Source organism: Eucalyptus grandis, chromosome 6 (assembly GCF_016545825.1).
Source record: "Eucalyptus grandis isolate ANBG69807.140 chromosome 6, ASM1654582v1, whole genome shotgun sequence".
Lineage (NCBI taxonomy): Eukaryota > Viridiplantae > Streptophyta > Magnoliopsida > Myrtales > Myrtaceae > Eucalyptus > Eucalyptus grandis.
Window position 1 is genome coordinate 42566945 of NC_052617.1, and position 19972 is coordinate 42586916.

The following is a 19972-nucleotide window of genomic DNA, read 5'->3' on the forward strand; positions in this document are numbered from 1 at the left end:
GGAGGATGAAGATGACGAAGGCTAAGGAAGAACGAAGAAGCAGATCGTTTTCTTTCTTCATTGATTGTATTCTGTACATCTTTCGTGTATTTAATTACAAGGAAGAAAATAATAAAGGAAAGAGAAGAATTGCCTATCTTTTCTATCCTAAAATACATTTATATTCCTATAATTACAAATCACAAAATCATATCTTCCAACAGATCGCGATGGATTATAAGGATTGCTATGCTGATCGGACTATTGTTGCTTATACCATCTTCTCTGTAATATTGGCATCGCCATTTTGATCGCCTACATAAATTTGGTAGCATCCACATTCTATCAAGCCATGCGGATTTTGGCACCAGCTACGTGAAAGCTACAAAAGAACATGGCATGTTCGGGGGCAAATCAACGAAAAGAAGTTCTAAATTTATTCTAAAAATGTTTGAGATTGCCGACATAGACATTCATGAGACACAATTAATGTTGACATAAACATTTTTGTAATTTTTTATCAATGTTTTTTTCTCTTCATTGTGGTTACCGACCATTGGGCAAGGGTTTGTAGGCTTGCCACCTCAATGAAAGCAAAGAAAAAGCACAAAAACTAAAATTAAAAAAAAATGATGAAAACTCCATAATTTTTTGAATGAATTACAAATTTTTTTCATGTTAGCATTAGTTACGTCATATAAGAAAACTAACATTTACATTAGTAATTTCTGGCCATATTGGCAAATTGTTAATAAATTTATAACTAAACTAGTTAAAATGAAATGTTTAGAATTGAATTGACGTACATATAATAATTTTATAATTTTTTTGGTAATTATCGGCATATTTGATGTGTGGAAATGAAATGAGATGGGAATCGGAATCGAGAAAAAGACCAGAATGAAACAAGGAACAAGCGTTATTGCAGTACACTGTTCTGCTGTAACGAGGAAAATATGTGGCCATTCAAAAGAATTGAAGTTTCGCGTGTTCTATAGTGGAACGGAATGCCCATGCTTCCATTGATAGAATCAGCTTTCCCTATAAATCACTGTTTCCCACCAGTATTGAAGTCATGTCAGGTACTATAACGGAAATGGAAACTCAAATACGCGATTCTACTCCAGCCCCATTTCCTTCCACTAAACCCTAGCCTAATATAATTATAAAAACGTAAACCGTCAGAAGGTGACTCGGTTTATAGGTTCGTATGTCGATGCTCTTTAATGCGAGGGAGAGTTGGATAACGAAGCTCGAATAAGTGTGGATTCAACAGGTATGTGAAAGCTTTTTGAGATCTTAGACCTAAAAAATTCAGTAGGTGAACAATTTTTGGGAACATATTTCGAGACATCTAGCCTGAACCACCTTGAAAGGAAATGCGCAACCATTTATTGTAAATAACACCGAGGTTTGCTCTCTTATATCTAAACAACTTCAAAAAAAGGAGATCTCGGGGGAGAAAAACCCTTTATGCGGGAGATAACAAATGTTGAAAAGAGTTATAAGCCAGGTCTCGAATTAACCTATTGTAGGCGTACCGTCTATTCACCAATTAACTTGGAGAAATTCAAATAGAGTCAGCATCATGATAAAACAAGTTGACCCGTTTCTCATATGCTACCTCATGGAACTTTCAGAGGAGCTTTTGGATGGGTTTCAAGCCACCCTATAAGCCATATTTGGATTTTCAGCCCATACAAAACAACAAACAAAGAATTATCGCAATTTGTAATATACTAAGTATCCTCACAATATGTGTACAACATATTTTCGAAATAAACTATTTCAACGTCAAGCATGTGATAAGTGCTCCGAGAGCACTCATTGATTAATGGTTCATTATTTTACAAGAAAAAGCCAAATATCCGACATTAAATATAAAAAGAAAAGTCGTATTAATGAGTCTTTAAGGGCAATCGTTAATTATATTTAATAAAGGAATATAAAAAATGACAATCTTTCTTCTTGAAAAGTATTTAACAAGAGAGTCAGGGTTAGAATCTTTCTTACGGACGATTTCCCATTGATACCCTAGTTCCTGCAAATTTATTTCCATTCTTAGAATCATGGAAAGGAAACGTATAAAATACATATAAATGCTTCATTAATACCACGCGCACTCGTACATAAGATTAAAACATGGTAACTCTCAATGCATGACATGAGCGGTCCCCGTACGTAGCACAGCAGGATTGACATTTCGGGACGTAAATCCAACAGCCTAGAATTCCTAACTCTGACTCGAGACATTCACTCTTTCTCTTTTCCCCATTTCATTTTCAAAAGAAATTTCTTTTTATGGCTAATATTTCAACTTCAACCCCGTCGAATTGAATGGCCCCTTTCCAGTTGTAGCTCCGGTGTATCTTTAATAGGGGCCTGATCGATGGGTGATCGGGAGACCCTTTCGAGAGCTAAAAAATTTCCCCGGGGGTCTACTCATCGTTCATAAAATCTGTATTGTTTTTTTTTTTTGGGTTTTAATCTTTCGTTTACACCGGTCCCCCATCGAGCATTTACTCTCCATGTAGTTATGGTAATCTATCTCCTCTTGGGGATGCTTGATCGGTGGGTGCATATAGACTCGTTCAGAGGAGCACACGGAACAAGGCCAACCAGAGCGAGCCACATTGCGCTTGAAGGAAGCAAGCTCCCCTCTGAGCTGGGTTGGAGAGTCAGTGCGAGCCTCTGCTTTTCTCTGTGCTTTTGTCTGCTTTTGCAATGGCTCTGGTTGGAGCCACCGCAGCACCCCCGCCACTCAAGCTCTTTGTTCCTTTACTCCTCCTCGTTTGCCTCTGCTTGCTTTCTCCTTGTCAAGGTACATTTTTTTGCCTTCTTTTTCCCTTCAAATTTCCTCTCTCTCTCTCTCTCTCGGCGAGTTTGTTTTATTCGTCCTGGTCTCTTGTTGCTTTTTGACTTGGAAGGAAAGTTGGCGTACTGTTTGTTGTGACGTATGGTTAGCTTCTCTATCTGTCGAGGGGTGTCCTGGTTTTCTCTTCCATGTCCTCGGTGTCTGCCATCCTTGCGATCACAGCCTTCTCAGATAAGAGCTTATTTGATCAGTGCCTTTGTTGGGTCTAATTGTTTCTGATCGAGGCAAAGAAATATATGCATTTCTGGGGGTGTTATGTTTAATGGGTCACTTCTTCTTTGTGATTTTTCCAGGCTGTCCTTCTTGGTCTGTCTGGTTCCTTGAAGGATAGCAAGGTTTTTTACGAGAAAAAATAATCATGTTTGTGCCTCGTCTCTTTGATCTTTCCTCGTGGCCATTCAATATTCCGTTGTCTTTGATCGTTTCTTCTGCGCATTTGGAAAAAAGTAACCCGTTGCTCCCAACCAAAAAGCGCTTGCCACGTTCAGTCTGTACATTTGTTCAACCTTTGCATTTTTCTTCCCATTCTTTTTGGGTTGAAACCTCACTGGTGCTTTGATTTACGTAGAAATGTCAGTACTCGCAAATTGAATGTTGGCAGCTGATTAGACACATGGGCAGAAGAAGTTAAAGAGGGGAAAAACAAACTTTGGCATTGACACAATGTTCTACAATGCAGGGAAACCAAATTACTCAGAGTACAGGTACCCATTCATCCGGAGGGCAAGCACATTCTCATCATCCTTGTCATCTTCATCGAATGGCGTCAACAAGGCCTACGACTACATCATCGTGGGAGGTGGCACCGCCGGGTGTCCCCTGGCGGCCACCCTCTCTCAGAACTTTAGTGTCCTGCTGCTCGAAAGAGGGGGGGTCCCGTTTGCAAATGCCAATGTCTCTTTCTTAGAGAATTTCCACCTCACCCTTGCGGACACATCGAAAACCTCAGCCTCACAGTTCTTCAGCTCCACGGACGGCGTTCTGAATTCCCGGGCTAGGGTCTTGGGTGGTGGCACCTGCATCAATGCCGGGTTCTATACCAGAGCAAGCACAGAGTAAGTCCTATGAGGACATTGACATATACATGATACAAATCTTGTTTATCTCTTCATAGTTGCCTGCAGTTTCTTCATTGGTATGTCAAAGAATACGTCTCCTTAAAGATTGAGGTAAAAAAGGAAAAAAAGAGAGAAGGAATTTCATTTTCTTGGACCATAGGGTATATGAGAATCAAGAGCAGAATATGTTGCAAGCTGGTACTAGAAAAGACAGCCTTTTTGCCTAATTCTTCTTTTGGATAATGGAAGTGCATAGTGTAATGAGAATCTTTCCAAGATATAGACTGTGAATGTGATTAGGTGACTTATCCTTCTCATATCAGTGGCTAACTTCCAGTTCAGCAAATGAAGGCTTTTCAAGGTAATCAGTACCTGGAAAATTAATACATACATCGCCAGTGTAAATTTTTTTTTTCCATGAGTCTAATCCACCATTAATTTCAGCATTTAAAGCACCCACTCTCTCGCTAACCATCAAATCTAGGGTGGATACCGCCACTTGCGTAAACTTTTCTTACACCGCCAGTGAATGCTATTATCATTCAAAAGTAAATGTTCCCTGGCGAACATATATATACTGTTTCCCTTCTAGGTAAAAAGTATGCAAATTAATTTGAACCTGTCAAGTCTCTTTCTTTTCCCTTTGGACTTGAGAGATAGCTATCCTTTTTGCCTTAATTTGAACCTGTCAAGTCTCATTCTTTTCCTTTTGGACTTGAGAGATAAAAATGCCTTCTCACTAATGCAGAACCTACTTTTAAGGTAGGTGTCCTATTAACTTCTTTTTGCTTATTTCTGGGGCGGCCATAACTATTTTAGGTTGGTTGGAAGAAATTTTAAATGTATACCATTATGTAAACAGTTCACCATCACCGGAAAATGTTGACGTCTGTATAGCTGTAGTCTGTGCAAGTAGTGCTTCCTAGCATTTGTAGATCATGGTTCACTCTGCCTCTTTAGGAAACTGTGGAAATTTACTTCTACATTCTGTATTTCCCTGGTCTCGCCTTAGTTTTACAAGATCTAGACGCATATTTGGTTGTATTGGTCTCTGCATGGTTCATTCTTGAAGAAGAAGAGGGGAAAATACATGTCGTAAGCACAGACGTAAGGTTTTCATACATTCCTCGAACCAGCTCCCGCATTTTATTGCCCTTCTTCAACACACTAATGTCCCACCTAATCATAAGTTTCCGGATGACAGTGATTTGATCTCCCGGGCGAGGAAAGAGTAGTTGTGAGTAATATTGGATCCAGGTTAAAGGTCGATAACTGTCAATCACGCATCATGATGTCTTGTGAAAGCGAAATTGCACTTCCCTGGTCAATCTTGCTGCTGTAGCACCAGATATGATGGCATTTAGGCAGACCCTACTTGGCGAAGTCGACAAATTCGACATCACAATCTTGCTACTGTAGCAATTAATCTTGAGGTTTGAAAGTGATGACGGTGACCATGTGACAATAATTATATCCTCTTGGTACCATATGTCACTGCATTTATGATCCCCATCTCTCATTTTGCTCCATTTCGTTAGATGCCTGTCTGGTCCCTCTGCATTTATTCATCTCATGAGATGAGCCTTAAACTTTAAGGACAAAGAGAAACATTGAATGGTGAAGGCCCAAAAGATGGGGACCAGAAGTGTTTGAGATAGATAGTTGGTACTTGCTCTTAGTTCGGATTAAATGTTTCTAAAACTTCAGCATTAATAATATTATCATGCTCCAGGTTCATAAGAAAGGTAGGTTGGGACGAGAAATTGGTGAATGAGTCCTACCCGTGGGTCGAGAAGCAAATTGTCCACAGGCCAGACTTTGCGCCTTGGCAAAGAGCATTCAAGGACAGTCTTTTGGACGTCGGGGTGTCACCTTTTAACGGGTTCACCTATGATCATTTATATGGGACCAAAGTGGGAGGCACCATTTTTGATAGGTACAGCCGACGCCACACTGCTGCCGAGCTTCTTGCCACTGCAAATCCTCAGAAGCTTACAGTCTTGATACATGCGACGGTGCAAAAGATCGTGTTCGATACAAGAGGTAAATTTTTTTAATCGGCATGAAATTTGCACAAGGCCAATCCTTGTCAAGCTTTTTGGCACTAAAAGGCTCTTCTTGAACTTAGCTTCTTAACGTTTGATAGCCTGCAATAGTCCTTGACTGAAGCTGTTGATAGTTTGAAGTTGCATCTGACTACATAAAGGGCAAAAATAAAGCGTATTGATGATGTTAACGACTCTTAAACGTTGTTAGAAACTGAACGTGGACGTTTTCTTTTGCAGGGAGTCGACCAAAGGCGGTGGGAGTCATGTTCAAAGATGAAAATGGACATGGCCATCAAGCGTTTCTCAAGAGCAATCTGCAGAGTGAAGTAATATTATCAAGTGGAGCTATTGGAAGTCCTCAACTGCTCCTGCTCAGTGGCATCGGACCAAAAGCCGACCTTGAAAAATTGAACATATCCACGGTGCTGGACCAGGAATTTGTCGGGAAAGACATAGTGGACAACCCCATGAACACCATTTTTGTACCTACAAATGGACCAATCCATCAGTCACTTATTCAGACTGTGGGGATCACCAAGTTGGGAGTCTATCTTGAATCTAGCAGTGGATTTGGGCAATCTAACGATAGTCTTCACTGCCACCACGGAATCGTGTCAGCAGAGGTGAGCTTTGTTGCAAAGAATGAACTCCAAAGACCCTGGTGATATTGATATTTCCCTACAGAAAATTAGCTACTTCATAACTTAAAGCAGCCATAGCATAGTCTAGGAAGCTTTTGTATCACATTAAAAATCATCCCCACTTAGTGCTATATTTTCCCGATTCACGCGTGCAGATTCTGTGAATTTCATGATAACAATCTTTTGATGTAACCAGATCGGGCAGTTGTCCACCATACCCCCGAAGCAAAGAACTCCAGAAGCCATTCGAGCCTATGCACAAAACAAAAGGGACCTGCCTCATGAGGTGTTCCGCGGAGGCTTCATCCTTGAAAAGCTTGCCAACCCCTCGTCCAAAGGCGAGCTAAGGCTGATCAACACCAACGTTGATGACAACCCGTGGATCACCTTCAACTATTTCAGCCACCCTCATGACCTGGAGCGCTGTGTCGACGGCATTCGCCTGGCCACGAAGGTTGTGCAGTCCAAGTACTTCACGGAATTAACTCGAGTGGACAAGCAAACCACCGAGAAGCTGCTCAACATCAGCGTCAAGGCTAACGTCAACCTCATTCCCAAGCACACCAATGACACCAAGTCCCTCGAGCAGTTCTGCAGGGACACGGTGATCACGATCTGGCACTACCACGGAGGATGCCACGTAGGCAAGGTGGTGGACCATGAGAACAAGGTCCTTGGTGTTGACCAGCTCCGAGTCGTCGATGGTTCGACATTCAGCGAGTCCCCAGGGACTAATCCTCAAGCCACTGTCATGATGATGGGCAGGTACTTCCGCAATTTTTTCCCTTCAAGGATGCAAATTCAAAAAAATTGAAAAAAGGTCTTATGGGAAATGCACTGATATATTCGTCGTGTCATGTGCAGGTATATGGGAGCTAAAATCTTGAGAAATAGACTTGGACGAGCAGCAGCGGTGTGAGGGCCTAAAAACTTGGGAGGATTTTTATAGAGATAGTGTATGTTGTCACTTTTGAAATGTAATCTAGTTATGGTAATATGTGAAAAGAAGAATCTGATTGCTTCGGAGATGAACAATTCCAATCTGAAGAACTCTAACGTACTATTTTTTTTCTTTATCCACATTGCGGTCCACAGGGACCCTGAAGTGAATGAAAGATGTTCGAATGCTTTTAAGCTGATTTCGTAAAGAATTTGAAAAAACTGCATAGGATCTAAGAAGGTAGGCATGCTGGATGAAAAACCATTGCTCATTTTATCCATTTAATCAAACACTCTTGACTTAAGATTTCCGGGCCTAGTCTATTTTCATATTATTCATGGAAGCATTGCCTGAAAATTTTACATATGAAATAGCACAAAACCTTTCTGAGACTCAAGTTCTTGATTTGAGAGCAGTAAAGAATTTCATTCCTAGCAAACTATGTCAAATAGATTAGATTCTGTATCAAGCTTGACACTGGAGTTGAAATGTTGTACGAGATACATTTGTGATCTTGAACAGAATCTATCTCATAAGCAAAGAGTCTTCTCTAACTCCTACAAAAGAATTGACTCGGTTGCGTTTGTGAGTCAACTGTGAAGTTCTTGGCATTTTGTGTCTTTTCCTTATGATTATTTCATGAAACTTGGTAGTTTGTGTCTAAATCTCGTTTTGACTTATCTGATAAATCACAGGAAATGAAAGCTTGAATGGTGCTGCTGAACTAAAGAGAGGATGGTTGGAAAAACTGAACAAATAGGCAAATGAAATAACAGTTTTCAGGTTTAGCCGTCGGTTGTCGGTTATACGGAATTTTTTGATATAAAAAAAAAAACCCTTTCCCCATAAAAATGGATGTGATGGAGATGCTCCAACCAATCCGAGTGACTTATAAATTCAGTTCACGAGGCTGTACCATAGCCAGTCTGACAATAACAATTAACAATGAACAGATTGGCTGGTGAAGAATCAACTTTGCTGTTTCTGTTGACTTTCACTTACCAAAATGATTGAGAACGTGGAAAAGAGTGGACAGATAGAGAGAGAGAGAGAGAGAGAGAGAGATTATCATTGCTACTTGCCAATTGTTCTGGTTAGGGTTTTGGTTGCTTCGTTGCGAGGTTGCGATGTGACGCCACACCTGCTCTCTCGATATTTTATTCACGGAACAGGTCTTTGGTCGATGACATCTTTACTTTCTTCAAGTTTGGATCTTTCTCGAAACACGGTCCTCGATACAGCCTGCATCAATCCCAGCCAGATCTATTCAGATGCAGTAACTCTCATATCAGGCTAAAGAAAGGAAAAAAAGCTTATAGTGATTTTACTATCGACCCCGCTTTGCATCTTGTCACCTCGCTTTCACAATCTCCGGGAAAAGTTTCAAAAGATTATCCCCAACTCCTATCCCTACTAAAAAACGGGTGGGACCGTGGGAGATACGATCAGACCTGGGATTGCCCACTTGGATCCTACATAGCCTTCTTTCTCCAATGAGCATGGTTTTCTCTGCAAATTTTTACAAAAGCTTATCAATATTTTAATGTGCTCCATGTGGGAAAAAATGCGTCGCGTTAAATGTCACCACATGGGAGTTTTTTGCCTAGTTGGTCATAATGGAAGGTCAACCTTCGCTTTCAACATTGTTTAAAATGCAGTGGTTGTTTAAAATGCAGTCGTTGAAGGGGTGACATCTACGGATTTTCTCTAGAAAGAGATTCTCTCTCTCTCAAGTTAAAAGATCAAACAAATTCGCTTTTTAATTATCAAACATTGGATCATTAAATAATGAAAAGAAATTATGTTAAAGCTACACCATCCCGGGAAATTGTATATGTGAAAGGACAAATGGTATTTCGAGATTTGAAATTTTTTTTTTTACGAGAGTCGTCGTAGGATAGAAAAGATCCAAATTCTAATATTGAAACATATGAAAAATGAAACGATCCAAATTCTAATATTGAAACATATGAAAAATGAAACGTAATTATTAACTTATGCATTTTTCCATGAAATAAAATGTATTAGTTAACAAACGATATTTGAGGAAGAAAAAAAGATTCATCAGAGGTAGGAGACCTTTACTTGACACAACAGTACAGATAATAACCATTAAGAGCTACGTTTGTTTATGCACTAATGTCGCTATAAATTATGTAGTATTGCAGAGATGAAATTCATGTATTTACGAAGCGGATGGAAGTGCTAGAAAATGAGCCGCACACATCCAAATGATAATGATGATTAATTTGATGCAACGCCATGATAATGATGATTAATTTGATGTAACATGTGTAGGTTATTTTCATGGTCGGTTTGCACCAGATTGCACATATCCTCAGAGCTTTTAAATGATTTGGCCAGGATCATGAAAGATAGTGATTTAGGTACTTCATCCATTTTTGGGTACGCTGTTGTTGTCTGTCTCCGATTACTTTCCATCTTTTGTTTAAGGCCATAGCATCGTTCACATTCTCCTCACTTTCTCTTCAAACCTTTCCTTAGCTTTTCTATTTATCCTGCATCAAATCGACTCTTCCTGAAATCCTACATCTCTCTCTCTCTCTCTCTCTCTCCCCCTCAGAATGGCTGAGAAAGTCTACCCTTCCAAGCCCACCCCCATCGGCGCCGCGCCCGCGAACCCGCCGTTCCCCGCCACGAAGGCCCAGCTCTACGGCGCCAACCGCCCGGCCTACCGCCCGCAGGCCCGGCGACGCCACCGCCGCGGCTGGTGCTGCTCCTGCTGCATCTTCCTGACTCTCCTCGTCCTCGCCCTGCTCTTCGCCGCCGCCATCCTCGCCGCCGTCGTCTACCTCCTCTACCGCCCCCACCGCCCCTCCTTCGCCGTCTCCGCCCTGAAGCTCTCCTACCTCAACGTCTCCCAGTCCTCCTCCACCGTCATCTCCAAGTTCGACCTCAACGTCACCGCCAAAAACCCTAACAAGAAGCTCGTCTACTACTACGGCCCCATAACCATATCGGTCCACAGCGACGGCGTCGACGTCGGAGAAGGCTCCTTCCCTTCCTTCGTGCACGGGACCAAGAACACCACTTTGCTGAAGACCACAATCGCGAGCAACGGCGGCGGCGGAGCGATCGACGCGGCGCCCCTCGCGAAGCTGACGTCGGACATGAAGAGCAAGAACGGCCTGCCGTTGGAGGTGAAGTTGGAGACGAAGGTCAAAGCGAAGATGGGGAGCTTGAAGACGCCGAAGGTCGGGATCAGAGTGACGTGCGTGGGGATCAAGGTAAGCGTCCCGAGCGGGAACGCGACGGCCACGGCGTCGACGGCGGGAGCGAAGTGCAAGGTCGACACGAGGGTCAAGATTTGGAAATGGACGCTTTAGTGAGGGAATGAGGAAGGAGACGGATAGTTTGATGGAGCTTCTGTTGATCTTGTGGTATAGTTTCAATTTTTTATTATTGGGTATATTGTTTGCTTTGTATACTTTCGATCCTCTACCATTGAACTGTCTTTCTTTTCCTATTGTTCATCAGAATGTGTTTGTAAAAATGAGATGAAAGTTGATGGGATTGATTGCGTTAGACGGTCGATGAAAACTCCGTGAAATGATCCAGAAGTTCTCTTTTTTTTTTTTTTCTTTTTTCCTGAGTGATTTTCTCACGAGAAAACTGATTCTTGGAGTTCAACCGATAGGACTCGAACCGTGAGTTTAGTGAAAGAAGCGGAAGCTGTACCAATGTGGGCTCGCGTCCTATCATTCGGACATCACGAGCACTGTCGGTTCGATGAGGTTGCCTCTCCAATCCGTGTGCTGAAGAGCTGTCTCAATGCGGTCTTCAGAAAGTGCCTAATGAAAGTTCCTCCAGCTGGATCAGTTTGATGATTCGCTTATTTTAACAATTCAATCTCAACAGCATTTGCCATCATTGTTACATGATTTCCCCTTGACCTTCAAGGAATGATTCATGTTGCATGTGCTGGCCATGTGGCCAGTGCATGAATTACAAGGGGATATGCTAACTCCGAAGTTAAGTCAACAAATCATATGAAATCACGGCGATTAATTACGTGAGACTTATTTATGAGGCTCATGTGAGCCTCACACGATCGATCATTATGATGGAGTTCGGTTGAATAGTATTCTACCATTAAGAGAGAGCATCTTCTCAAGCCCGAAAGGTAAGCTAACAAAATAGGCAACAAAAGTTTAATAGAAATTCAACAGAAGCAGACTTAAACTTTTGTTGGGGCTTATGGTTGTAAGTCATACAATAAAATATTGTATAGGCTTGTTTTACAACTGATCTGATAGGACATATCTCTTTCCAATGAGTGAAAATAGTCCACGTTATATTTAACAAGATCTCTTGTCCGGTTTACTTTATTTTGAAAAGTGATTAACTTGATTTACATATTAAAGCAAGCATAAATAATTTTCTTTTCTTTATATGATAAAAAAAAAAAGCTCATATTAAAGTGAGTTTAGTTATGTAAACCTCATATCCATGAAGGTCGAGTCAATATTTACCGGCACTATTTAATTCTTTAAATTTTTTTCGTTTGGGTTTGAATCTTTTACGCTACGGTGTTGGAATTGACTTAAGCTTTGGACAGTGTTAAGCCCAAGGCCCATGAGCCCATGGCTACTAATGGGCCTATGGTCAGTGGGCCCGGAATCGGTCTTTCGTTCCGCTGCGGAGCCCACTCACGATACGAAGAATCTAGACCGTCCATCCAACCCTCACGTCAAATTGACGTCGTCAAGGGCGTCGATTTAAGTAATCAACATCAACGGCTATCGCTGCAGCTCGTTGAACCCTACCAAAACCCCTGCTGCGAAAGAGGAGTCGTCGTGCACGTTCGTCGGAATCCGCGCGAACTCGGTGAGCTCGCGATCGAATCGGCACTGATCCCGCGTCGTCATCTCCGGAATCCGGTGCTGTACTGCTGCGTGTACTTCCTCGGCAAGTGCGGTGAAGGCGAAATGTTCCGAATTGCTGCGAAGCTAGCTTCGTCGATCAGGTACCGTCAATGGACATCGCAAGCATGGCTTCTTTCCTCGTGCATGTACAATTAGATGACTGACGGGCTTCTTTTGTTTTCGCGTGTCGATTTTTCCAGCCATGGTTATTCGAAGAAACTGGTGAGTCTCTTGTCTCTCGTTGTGCTGCGTCCGTTTTCTTTCCTTTAGTTGTTTAAGTAGGACTCGTTTGATTCAGTCGACGAGAATTCAGGGGATCCAATTCCGAGGAAAGAGAATCAGCGAGTTAAAGCTCCAATTTTGCTTGTGGGTTCGGTGGATTTTTTTGCCTTTTTGTTGTCTGGGAGTTCGAAAGTTCTTACTCGAGGAAAGATTGCATTTTGGCCGTTACTTAGTTGATGTTCTGGTTGGGATCATCATGAAAGTAGTTGAATCGCCAGCGTTAAAATTTATGGTTTTTTTTTTTTTTTTAAACTGATTTATCAAGTCATTCTTGGGCTTGACTTGAACTGATCATACTTGGTGCCTGATGTCTTGGGAAATGAAAGGCTTGTCGCGCAGTCATCGGGACCAGATGTTATGTCGCCAAAGACATCAACTTTGGGATTGGAGCCCGTGCAGCTATGCTGCAAGGTGTCACTGAGGTTGCAGAAGCCGTCAAAGTGACAATGGGACCTAAGGTACCTTATTTTTGTATGATATCTATCTTCATTAACTCTTCATCGCTTGCATGGTGTACTCTCTGTCTCTACTTGGGGGTTGTTTATTTATTTATATTTTGGAAAGTGTTTTTTTTTTTTTTTTTTTTTTTTTTGGGGTGGGGGGTTGTTAGGGATTAGATACATTCCAAATGGTAGTGGATATGATGTAACAATATGGTCGCTGATGAGTTTGCATTGACCTGTAAGCTTTGTTCTTTATGTCAGTCGCAATCATTTTTATGCATCTCATTCAAAATCTGAACTGTAGTTGTCTTCTCAAACATACTACTGCTACTTTAGTCTGACTGCCACTTGGAATGATACTGAGGTCGCATCAACTGGTATATGTGTAAACAATTGTTGTGTATTTTGACTAATCCATTGCATTGAATAAAAAATTTAGGGCCGAATTGTGATAATTGAAAATAGCAGAGGGAATCCCAAAATTACAAAGGACGGAGTCACTGTTGCCAAAAGCATCCAGTTCAAGGATAAGGTCAAGAATGTGGGTGCGGATCTCGTGAAACAGGTGGCAAATGCAACAAATAAAGTTGCTGGAGACGGTAAATCCCTTGATTTATTTGTGTTTTATGTGCATCATAAGCATAATCCACATTTATGCTCCTGGCTTCAGTTTGTTTCTTGAGTTTTAACTTGTTAGGTGTTTGCCAGAGATTGTGGTAGTTTCTCAGAGCCAAGAAACCTGCGCTTGATAGAGATGGGCCACAACAAGATGCTTAGGCTGACTTGACCAAGAACAATTTTGGAGTAGTGCTACACTAAAAGTTCTGGGAAACCAAAATGGTGATAGTTCAATTAGTTGTAGTTTACTGATGAAGGTGCAGCTTTTTGGCTTAAAAAAAGAGTGGAAAGCTTTTGTGTGCTTAATTGCACCAATCACAACTGCAATTTCCTGTGGAGCTTCAGTTATATTTCAGCTGCTGAGTTTGCAGTCTTTTCTGTATATAATCTTTAATGCCTGTGGAGTTTCTGCCCTCTAAATCTGTGTACTGTTACTTGTTAAAAGTGAGTTTGAATTATTTTTTTCTTTTGATGTGTACAGTTACATTAAGAGTTTGAATAATTCATTTGAGTTATTATCTTATCATTCTCAGCATGTTACTTTATTATTCATGACCAGGCGACTCTAATTTGTGAATTGAAAGAGTTTACTCTTATTTTTTTTCTTTTGATGTGTACAGTTACGTAAAGAGTTTGAATAATTCATTTGAGTTATTATCTTATCATTCTCAGCATATTACTTTATTATTCATGACCTGGCGACTCTAACTTGTAAATTGAAAGAGTTTACTCTTTTCCTTTTTGGTGACTATTTCAAGAGAGATACCCATCTGGTCGCAGGTACAACTTGTGCAACTGTACTGACCCAGGCAATAGTGATGGAAGGATGCAAGTCAGTAGCTGCTGGTGCAAATGTGATGGATTTGCGCAGTGGGATCAATAAAGCTGTTGATGCTGTGATAGCTGACTTGAAAAGCAGAGCCTTGATGATTAGTACTCCCGAAGAAATCACGCAGGTAAAGGCCTTCCTGTAAATTATGCTGCTGACGAGGGTGTATTTATCAGTGATTGGCTTGTTTTGTGGAATTTGGTATTCATGAATTTGGGATCTCAAAAATGGTTGATATATGTAACATAAAGTGAGTCTTTTTCCTATTTGATCAGTTTTTTATAATCATACACAAGCATTAATGGGCCCAAAATTGCTGGTAAGTGATAAAGATTTGTGTCCTTGCATGTGAAGCACAAATAATGTGAATGAATAATCACTGGCATTGTCTCAACCCACTTTGGATTGTCATAAATGCTCGCTGGATCTGCTAGAGTTTGCATTTCTATTATCTGTTTTTAATTTGCTGCAGTCGCTTATTGTGTCTCTCAACAAATCATTTATATACCGATACATAATTGACAGGTGGCCACTATCTCTGCTAATGGTGAACGGGAGATTGGAGAACTGATAGCACGGGCAATGGAGAAAGTTGGAAAGGAAGGAATAATTACTGTCACTGTAAGTGGATCATGTTTTCATTTGTATTGCGCTACTTGGTTCACCACATAAATAATGAATGTGTCGCACATAGGATGGGAACACGTTGGACAATGAATTGGAAGTGGTGGAGGGAATGAAGCTCGCCAGAGGTTACATGTCTCCTTATTTCGTCACCGATCGAAAGACTCAGAAATGCGTAAGCCAAGAGCTCCCTTTCTTAGCTTTGAGAATTTAAGCTTGGGTGTTCCTTTTCACGCATTACTCTCTGGCCCTGATGAATTGTTGACTCTAAAAAGCATATAATTAATGTGGATCTTGTTACTGTAGATTAAGCTTTTGAAGAATCTTCAATAGAAAGTATAATTGTGGAAACTGTAGACAAATGTCCCTGCCACAGAAAAAGAATTCTCACTTGATATGAATTTCTTGCTGCTTAAAGTGCGGAGGGATGTTGGCTACTACAGCCGTTTGTTCTCGCATCACACCAATTGAGTCACAATATTGAAATCTTTTTATGAGTTCTGAGTCCTCATAGCTAGATGCTACGTTTGCATGATCCTAGATTGGGTCTCTCATTAATCTTGCGAGTGGAAATAAGTGGACAAGAACCATTGACATGTTGACATGAGGGATATGTAATTGCAGGAACTGGAAAAACCCCTCATCCTCATTCATGAGAAGAAAATTTCAGATCTAAATGTGGTTGTGCAAATATTGGAGCTTGCTATGAAGGTAGTGAACCTTTTTCTTAAGAATCCTTTCCAACCACAATTGCTGTGAATAATTGCATGAAATGATGAAAATTTCCCCTCTTTTCTTCTCTCCTTGGTCCCCCTCCTCTCTCTCTTCTGTGAACAGATGAACAGACCTCTTCTTATAGTAGCTGAGGATATAGAGAGCGAGGCACTGACAACACTTGTCATTAACAAGCATCATGCCGGGATAAAGGTATCTACTATATTGGGCATGACGACAATACATACTTTTGTAAGAATTTATATATTCATTTTCCAGAATGATGTGTCGACAACAATGGTAGTTTCATCCATATTCCCCTGCAATATGTAGTTTTAAAAGTACTTCTACGTCTTTACATATTCCCCTGTAATATGGATGAACGTACGTGTAGTATTGTAGAGCACTGATGGTGTCAAAGTCATTTTGTAAGCCAACTTCCTACTCTAATTAAGAATAAGTGGATGAAAAGTACAAAAAGGCGTTTTTCCCTCATTTTTCTTAAGTAAAAGCATGATAATCTTTATTGAACTTATTTTTTATTCATGACCAAGGAATTGTTTAGTATCTGTGACTCAAAATTACCAGTTATAATAAAGAACTTTGTTGTCTGAGTAATTTTCTTAACCACCGGTCTTATTTAAGTTCGTCGGCATTCCTGACATGCCTAACCTTAAAATTGCTGTCTTCATCAATACATCATCTTCATCATGTACCCTTCTTGATTGTCAAGGCAATTCAATTTTGATAGTTTTTTGCTGGGGAATGCTCTTCAGCTCTGTGCCGTCAAAGCTCCTGGATTTGGGGAAAACCGAAGAGCAAACTTGGATGATCTTGCTGTTTTTACCGGAGGAGAGGTGATAAAAGTTGAGATGCCCGAAGTTCTTTGTAAATACTTCGTGTGCATGACGGAGCAAATATTTACAGGTTATATCTGAAGATCGTGGTCTTACTCTTGATAAAGTCAAAGTTGAAATGCTGGGTATTGCAAAAAAGGTATTATTAAAGGAATGTTATGCTTCGTTTGGATTTCATTTGGGTAAATCCTTATTGACCACTGCAGGTGACTGTCTCTCTCGACGATACTATTATTCTGCATGGAGAAGGCGACAAGAAGGCAATTGAAGAAAGATGTGAACAGGTATGACTGTGACTTGGTTGAGTATGAAGAACAGTTATTTTCTCGAGTATCTATGGTGGTTTCTGGTTTAATGGATGAGATCAAACAAAGATTTTTTCTGTTAAAATGATGAATTGCTGCCATGCAGATGGCACTTTGCTATATATCTGATTTCTGACATCAGAACTTTATTGCTTTTTATATGGCATTGATGACGATAGAGATATCTAATTAATGTCTCTCTACTTAGCTGGGTGACTTTCTCATTCACCTCTCACTTTAAAGGAGTTACAATGGACTTTTCTTGCTTCCAATTATTCATATGAATTTTGTGCAATCATAGGTGAGAATTTTGAGAACCGCTTATGACATTGCTAATCAGTCAACTTTCAATTATGTCATATCGAAAACTAGAAGTCTCTGTTTAAAGAAAGAAAATGTGTCGGGTGAAAATATAAACATTTATGACTTATATTAAGTCTACAATGAAAAGGGTCATACAATCCCAGTACCAGAAATCAGTTTTGGCATATTGGTTTCATCAAAGATGAAGGTCCCTGTAGACAATAGACATGTCAAACCTAATCTAATATTCTTGAGGGGTAAGAGAATACTTGAGTCCAAATGTAATGGAACAATCAATGAAAGAAAGATGGCAAGAAGAAATTTCGTGTCTTCCTCATCAGATTTACTTGCTACATTTCATCTAGTAATCATCCTAATGGATATGAAAAAGATATAATTTATAAAGTTCAAGGTTGGAAGTGTCCTTCTCTGTTAGTGGTCCCCTGCGTATATCATTTATCTTGTTTTTAACTCATAGCTGAGGGTTGCACCTGCTGTTGACTCACGTATTTTCTCATCTCTTTTTCCTTTGGGGTATATTAGTTATCTTTATTAGCATAAAACTGAGACTATACAAACCAAGAATTTGCAACTGGGCTGAAACATTACAAAAGTAATAAATACGCGAGCAGTCACAGAAAGATTCAATAGAACAGCACTATATTTTTTTTTCCTGGTAATTTTCGCATGTAAGGAGCATATTGACAAATACCTTGGCTTTTGTAAGGACTCATTATGCGTTTGTTCATTATGAGTGTATGTTTTGGTGCCGCTTTGTTGTAAATATTGGTTAAAGCTCAATATAATTACCTTTCACCAAAAAAAAAAAAAAACTAATGCTCTCTCGGACAGAGTAGTTTTTTCCCCGGTTTGGGGTCCGAGGTGAGAGAATAGTTGACATGTAATTTTGTGAGCAGCTGAGAACGGCCATGGAGAAGAGTACATCCACCTTTGACAAAGAGAAAGCACAGGAGCGTCTTTCAAAGCTATCTGGTGGCGTAGCTGTTTTTAAGGTCTGTTGTCTATTAGCTATCCTGATTCTTTTGTGATATCATACTTGAAACATCCTGACTTATCGGTATCAATGCTTATAGGTTGGTGGGGCTAGTGAGGCAGAAGTCGGTGAAAGGAAAGACAGGGTCACCGATGCCTTAAACGCTACAAGGGCAGCTGTCGAAGAGGGTATCGTGCCAGGTAATTCTTTCTCTTATGCATAAGTTGCTTTAACGTTTTCAAAGTGCTATGGTCTTATTTACCTGTCGGTGTCAGGTGGTGGTGTTGCTCTTTTATATGCCACAAAGGTCTTGGAGAACGTTCAAACTCAAAATGAGGACGAAAGAAGGGGTGTCCAAATCATTCAAAATGCTCTTAAGGTTTGTTTTTCAGGGTTATCAGCTAGTGTACTTTTGAGGTTTATTTGGTCTTAAATTTTCTGATCCATTGGTTTCTCCAGGCACCTTCACTCGCAATACTCTCAAATGCTGGCTTTGATGGGGTTCTGATTCTTGGCAAATTATTAGAGCAGGATAATTTCAATATGGGATTTGATGCTGCAAAAGGTTTGTTCCCTTTATCCCAAATTACTGATAAAACACAGACCTCTCCTAGTCCTCTGATGCCATTTTTCCTGGGAAGAATTACGATGTTTCCTTTATGAATCTCAACTGCCACTAAGCTGTCATTGCTAGCTTTATGTACTCGGCATGATCTAATTGTTTTTATCCTCTTCATTTTTCCCGTATTGTTTTTTAAGACTTAATGAACTATCTTACACTGACAATGATTGTGCACTGAATTAGGAGACTACGTCGACATGGTAAAGGCAGGCATTCTGGATCCTCTCAAAGTTGTTAGAACTGCATTAGTAGATGCTGCAAGGTGAGCATCAGTTTTTGTGAGTTAACTCGGTTTTTCATTATTTAAACTAAAAAATTTCCTACAAACTGCAGTGTCTCATTGTTGCTGGCGACAACTGAGGTGGCTATTGTTGAGCGCGCAAATGAGAAGAAGCCTCCTAGTCGTATGCCAAATATGGATGATATGGACTATTGATTTGCTTATATTCACGATCATAAGAAAAAGGTTTGTACTTTGAGCCCCCTGACTGTAACCAGAGAAAAATTTCCTTGGCGGCAATACCTTTACGACGTCTTAAGAACGTCCTGATTATTTGGATGGAGGAGAGCTAATGAGAAAAAGAACCCTTACGACATCTTGAGAACATTCCAATTATTTGGATGAGAAGAGCTAATGAGAACAAGAAGAATTTGATTTGGGAGAAACTAGCTGTGAGAGGCATCTTTATGGTGATGTAGACTAGGCTAGCATTGATGAGATTTTGAAATACCGATTCTCTTGTTACCCAATTTATGTTCAATGTGGACTAACAGGCTTATTTATCCTATTCTTTGTGCTTTTAGAAGTAAAAACCCTAATCGAAGACCTGCAAGAAACTGTACCCTTTTCTTGGGCTGGAGAATAATTGCCCGCGTATGGCAGGGGATGGCATCAAGTAAACTATCAGCGCTAAGTCCATCTTCATACTAAAAGGGAGGAAAAGAAAAGAAAGT

The 19972-nt window shown here is 40.4% G+C and overlaps 3 protein-coding genes across 3 annotated transcripts; all 3 read left to right on the top strand.

The window, feature by feature from the left end:
- The first annotated feature begins 2390 nt into the window (after positions 1-2390).
- Positions 2391-7735, top strand: LOC104449969 (protein HOTHEAD). Its single transcript, XM_010064326.3, has 6 exons — positions 2391-2800; positions 3534-3909; positions 5645-5955; positions 6198-6583; positions 6798-7366; positions 7466-7735. The coding sequence occupies exons 1-6, from the start codon at positions 2704-2706 to the stop codon at positions 7518-7520; spliced, it is 1794 nt and encodes a 597-aa protein (XP_010062628.3). The 5' UTR covers positions 2391-2703; the 3' UTR covers positions 7521-7735.
- Positions 7736-9924: 2189 nt separating this feature from the next.
- LOC104449970 (NDR1/HIN1-like protein 13) lies at positions 9925-11115 on the top strand. Its single transcript, XM_010064327.3, has one exon. It carries the CDS (start codon positions 10127-10129, stop codon positions 10886-10888), a length of 762 nt encoding a protein of 253 aa, XP_010062629.2. The 5' UTR covers positions 9925-10126; the 3' UTR covers positions 10889-11115.
- Positions 11116-12250: 1135 nt separating this feature from the next.
- On the top strand, positions 12251-19806 carry LOC104449971 (chaperonin CPN60-like 2, mitochondrial). Its single transcript, XM_010064328.3, has 18 exons — positions 12251-12528; positions 12628-12649; positions 13036-13167; positions 13592-13751; positions 14551-14726; positions 15125-15220; positions 15294-15398; positions 15848-15934; positions 16061-16150; positions 16714-16794; positions 16865-16933; positions 17001-17078; positions 18320-18415; positions 18497-18596; positions 18672-18775; positions 18856-18961; positions 19202-19280; positions 19352-19806. Exons 1-18 carry the CDS (start codon positions 12491-12493, stop codon positions 19452-19454), a joined length of 1722 nt encoding a protein of 573 aa, XP_010062630.1. The 5' UTR covers positions 12251-12490; the 3' UTR covers positions 19455-19806.
- Positions 19807-19972: the final 166 nt, after the last annotated feature.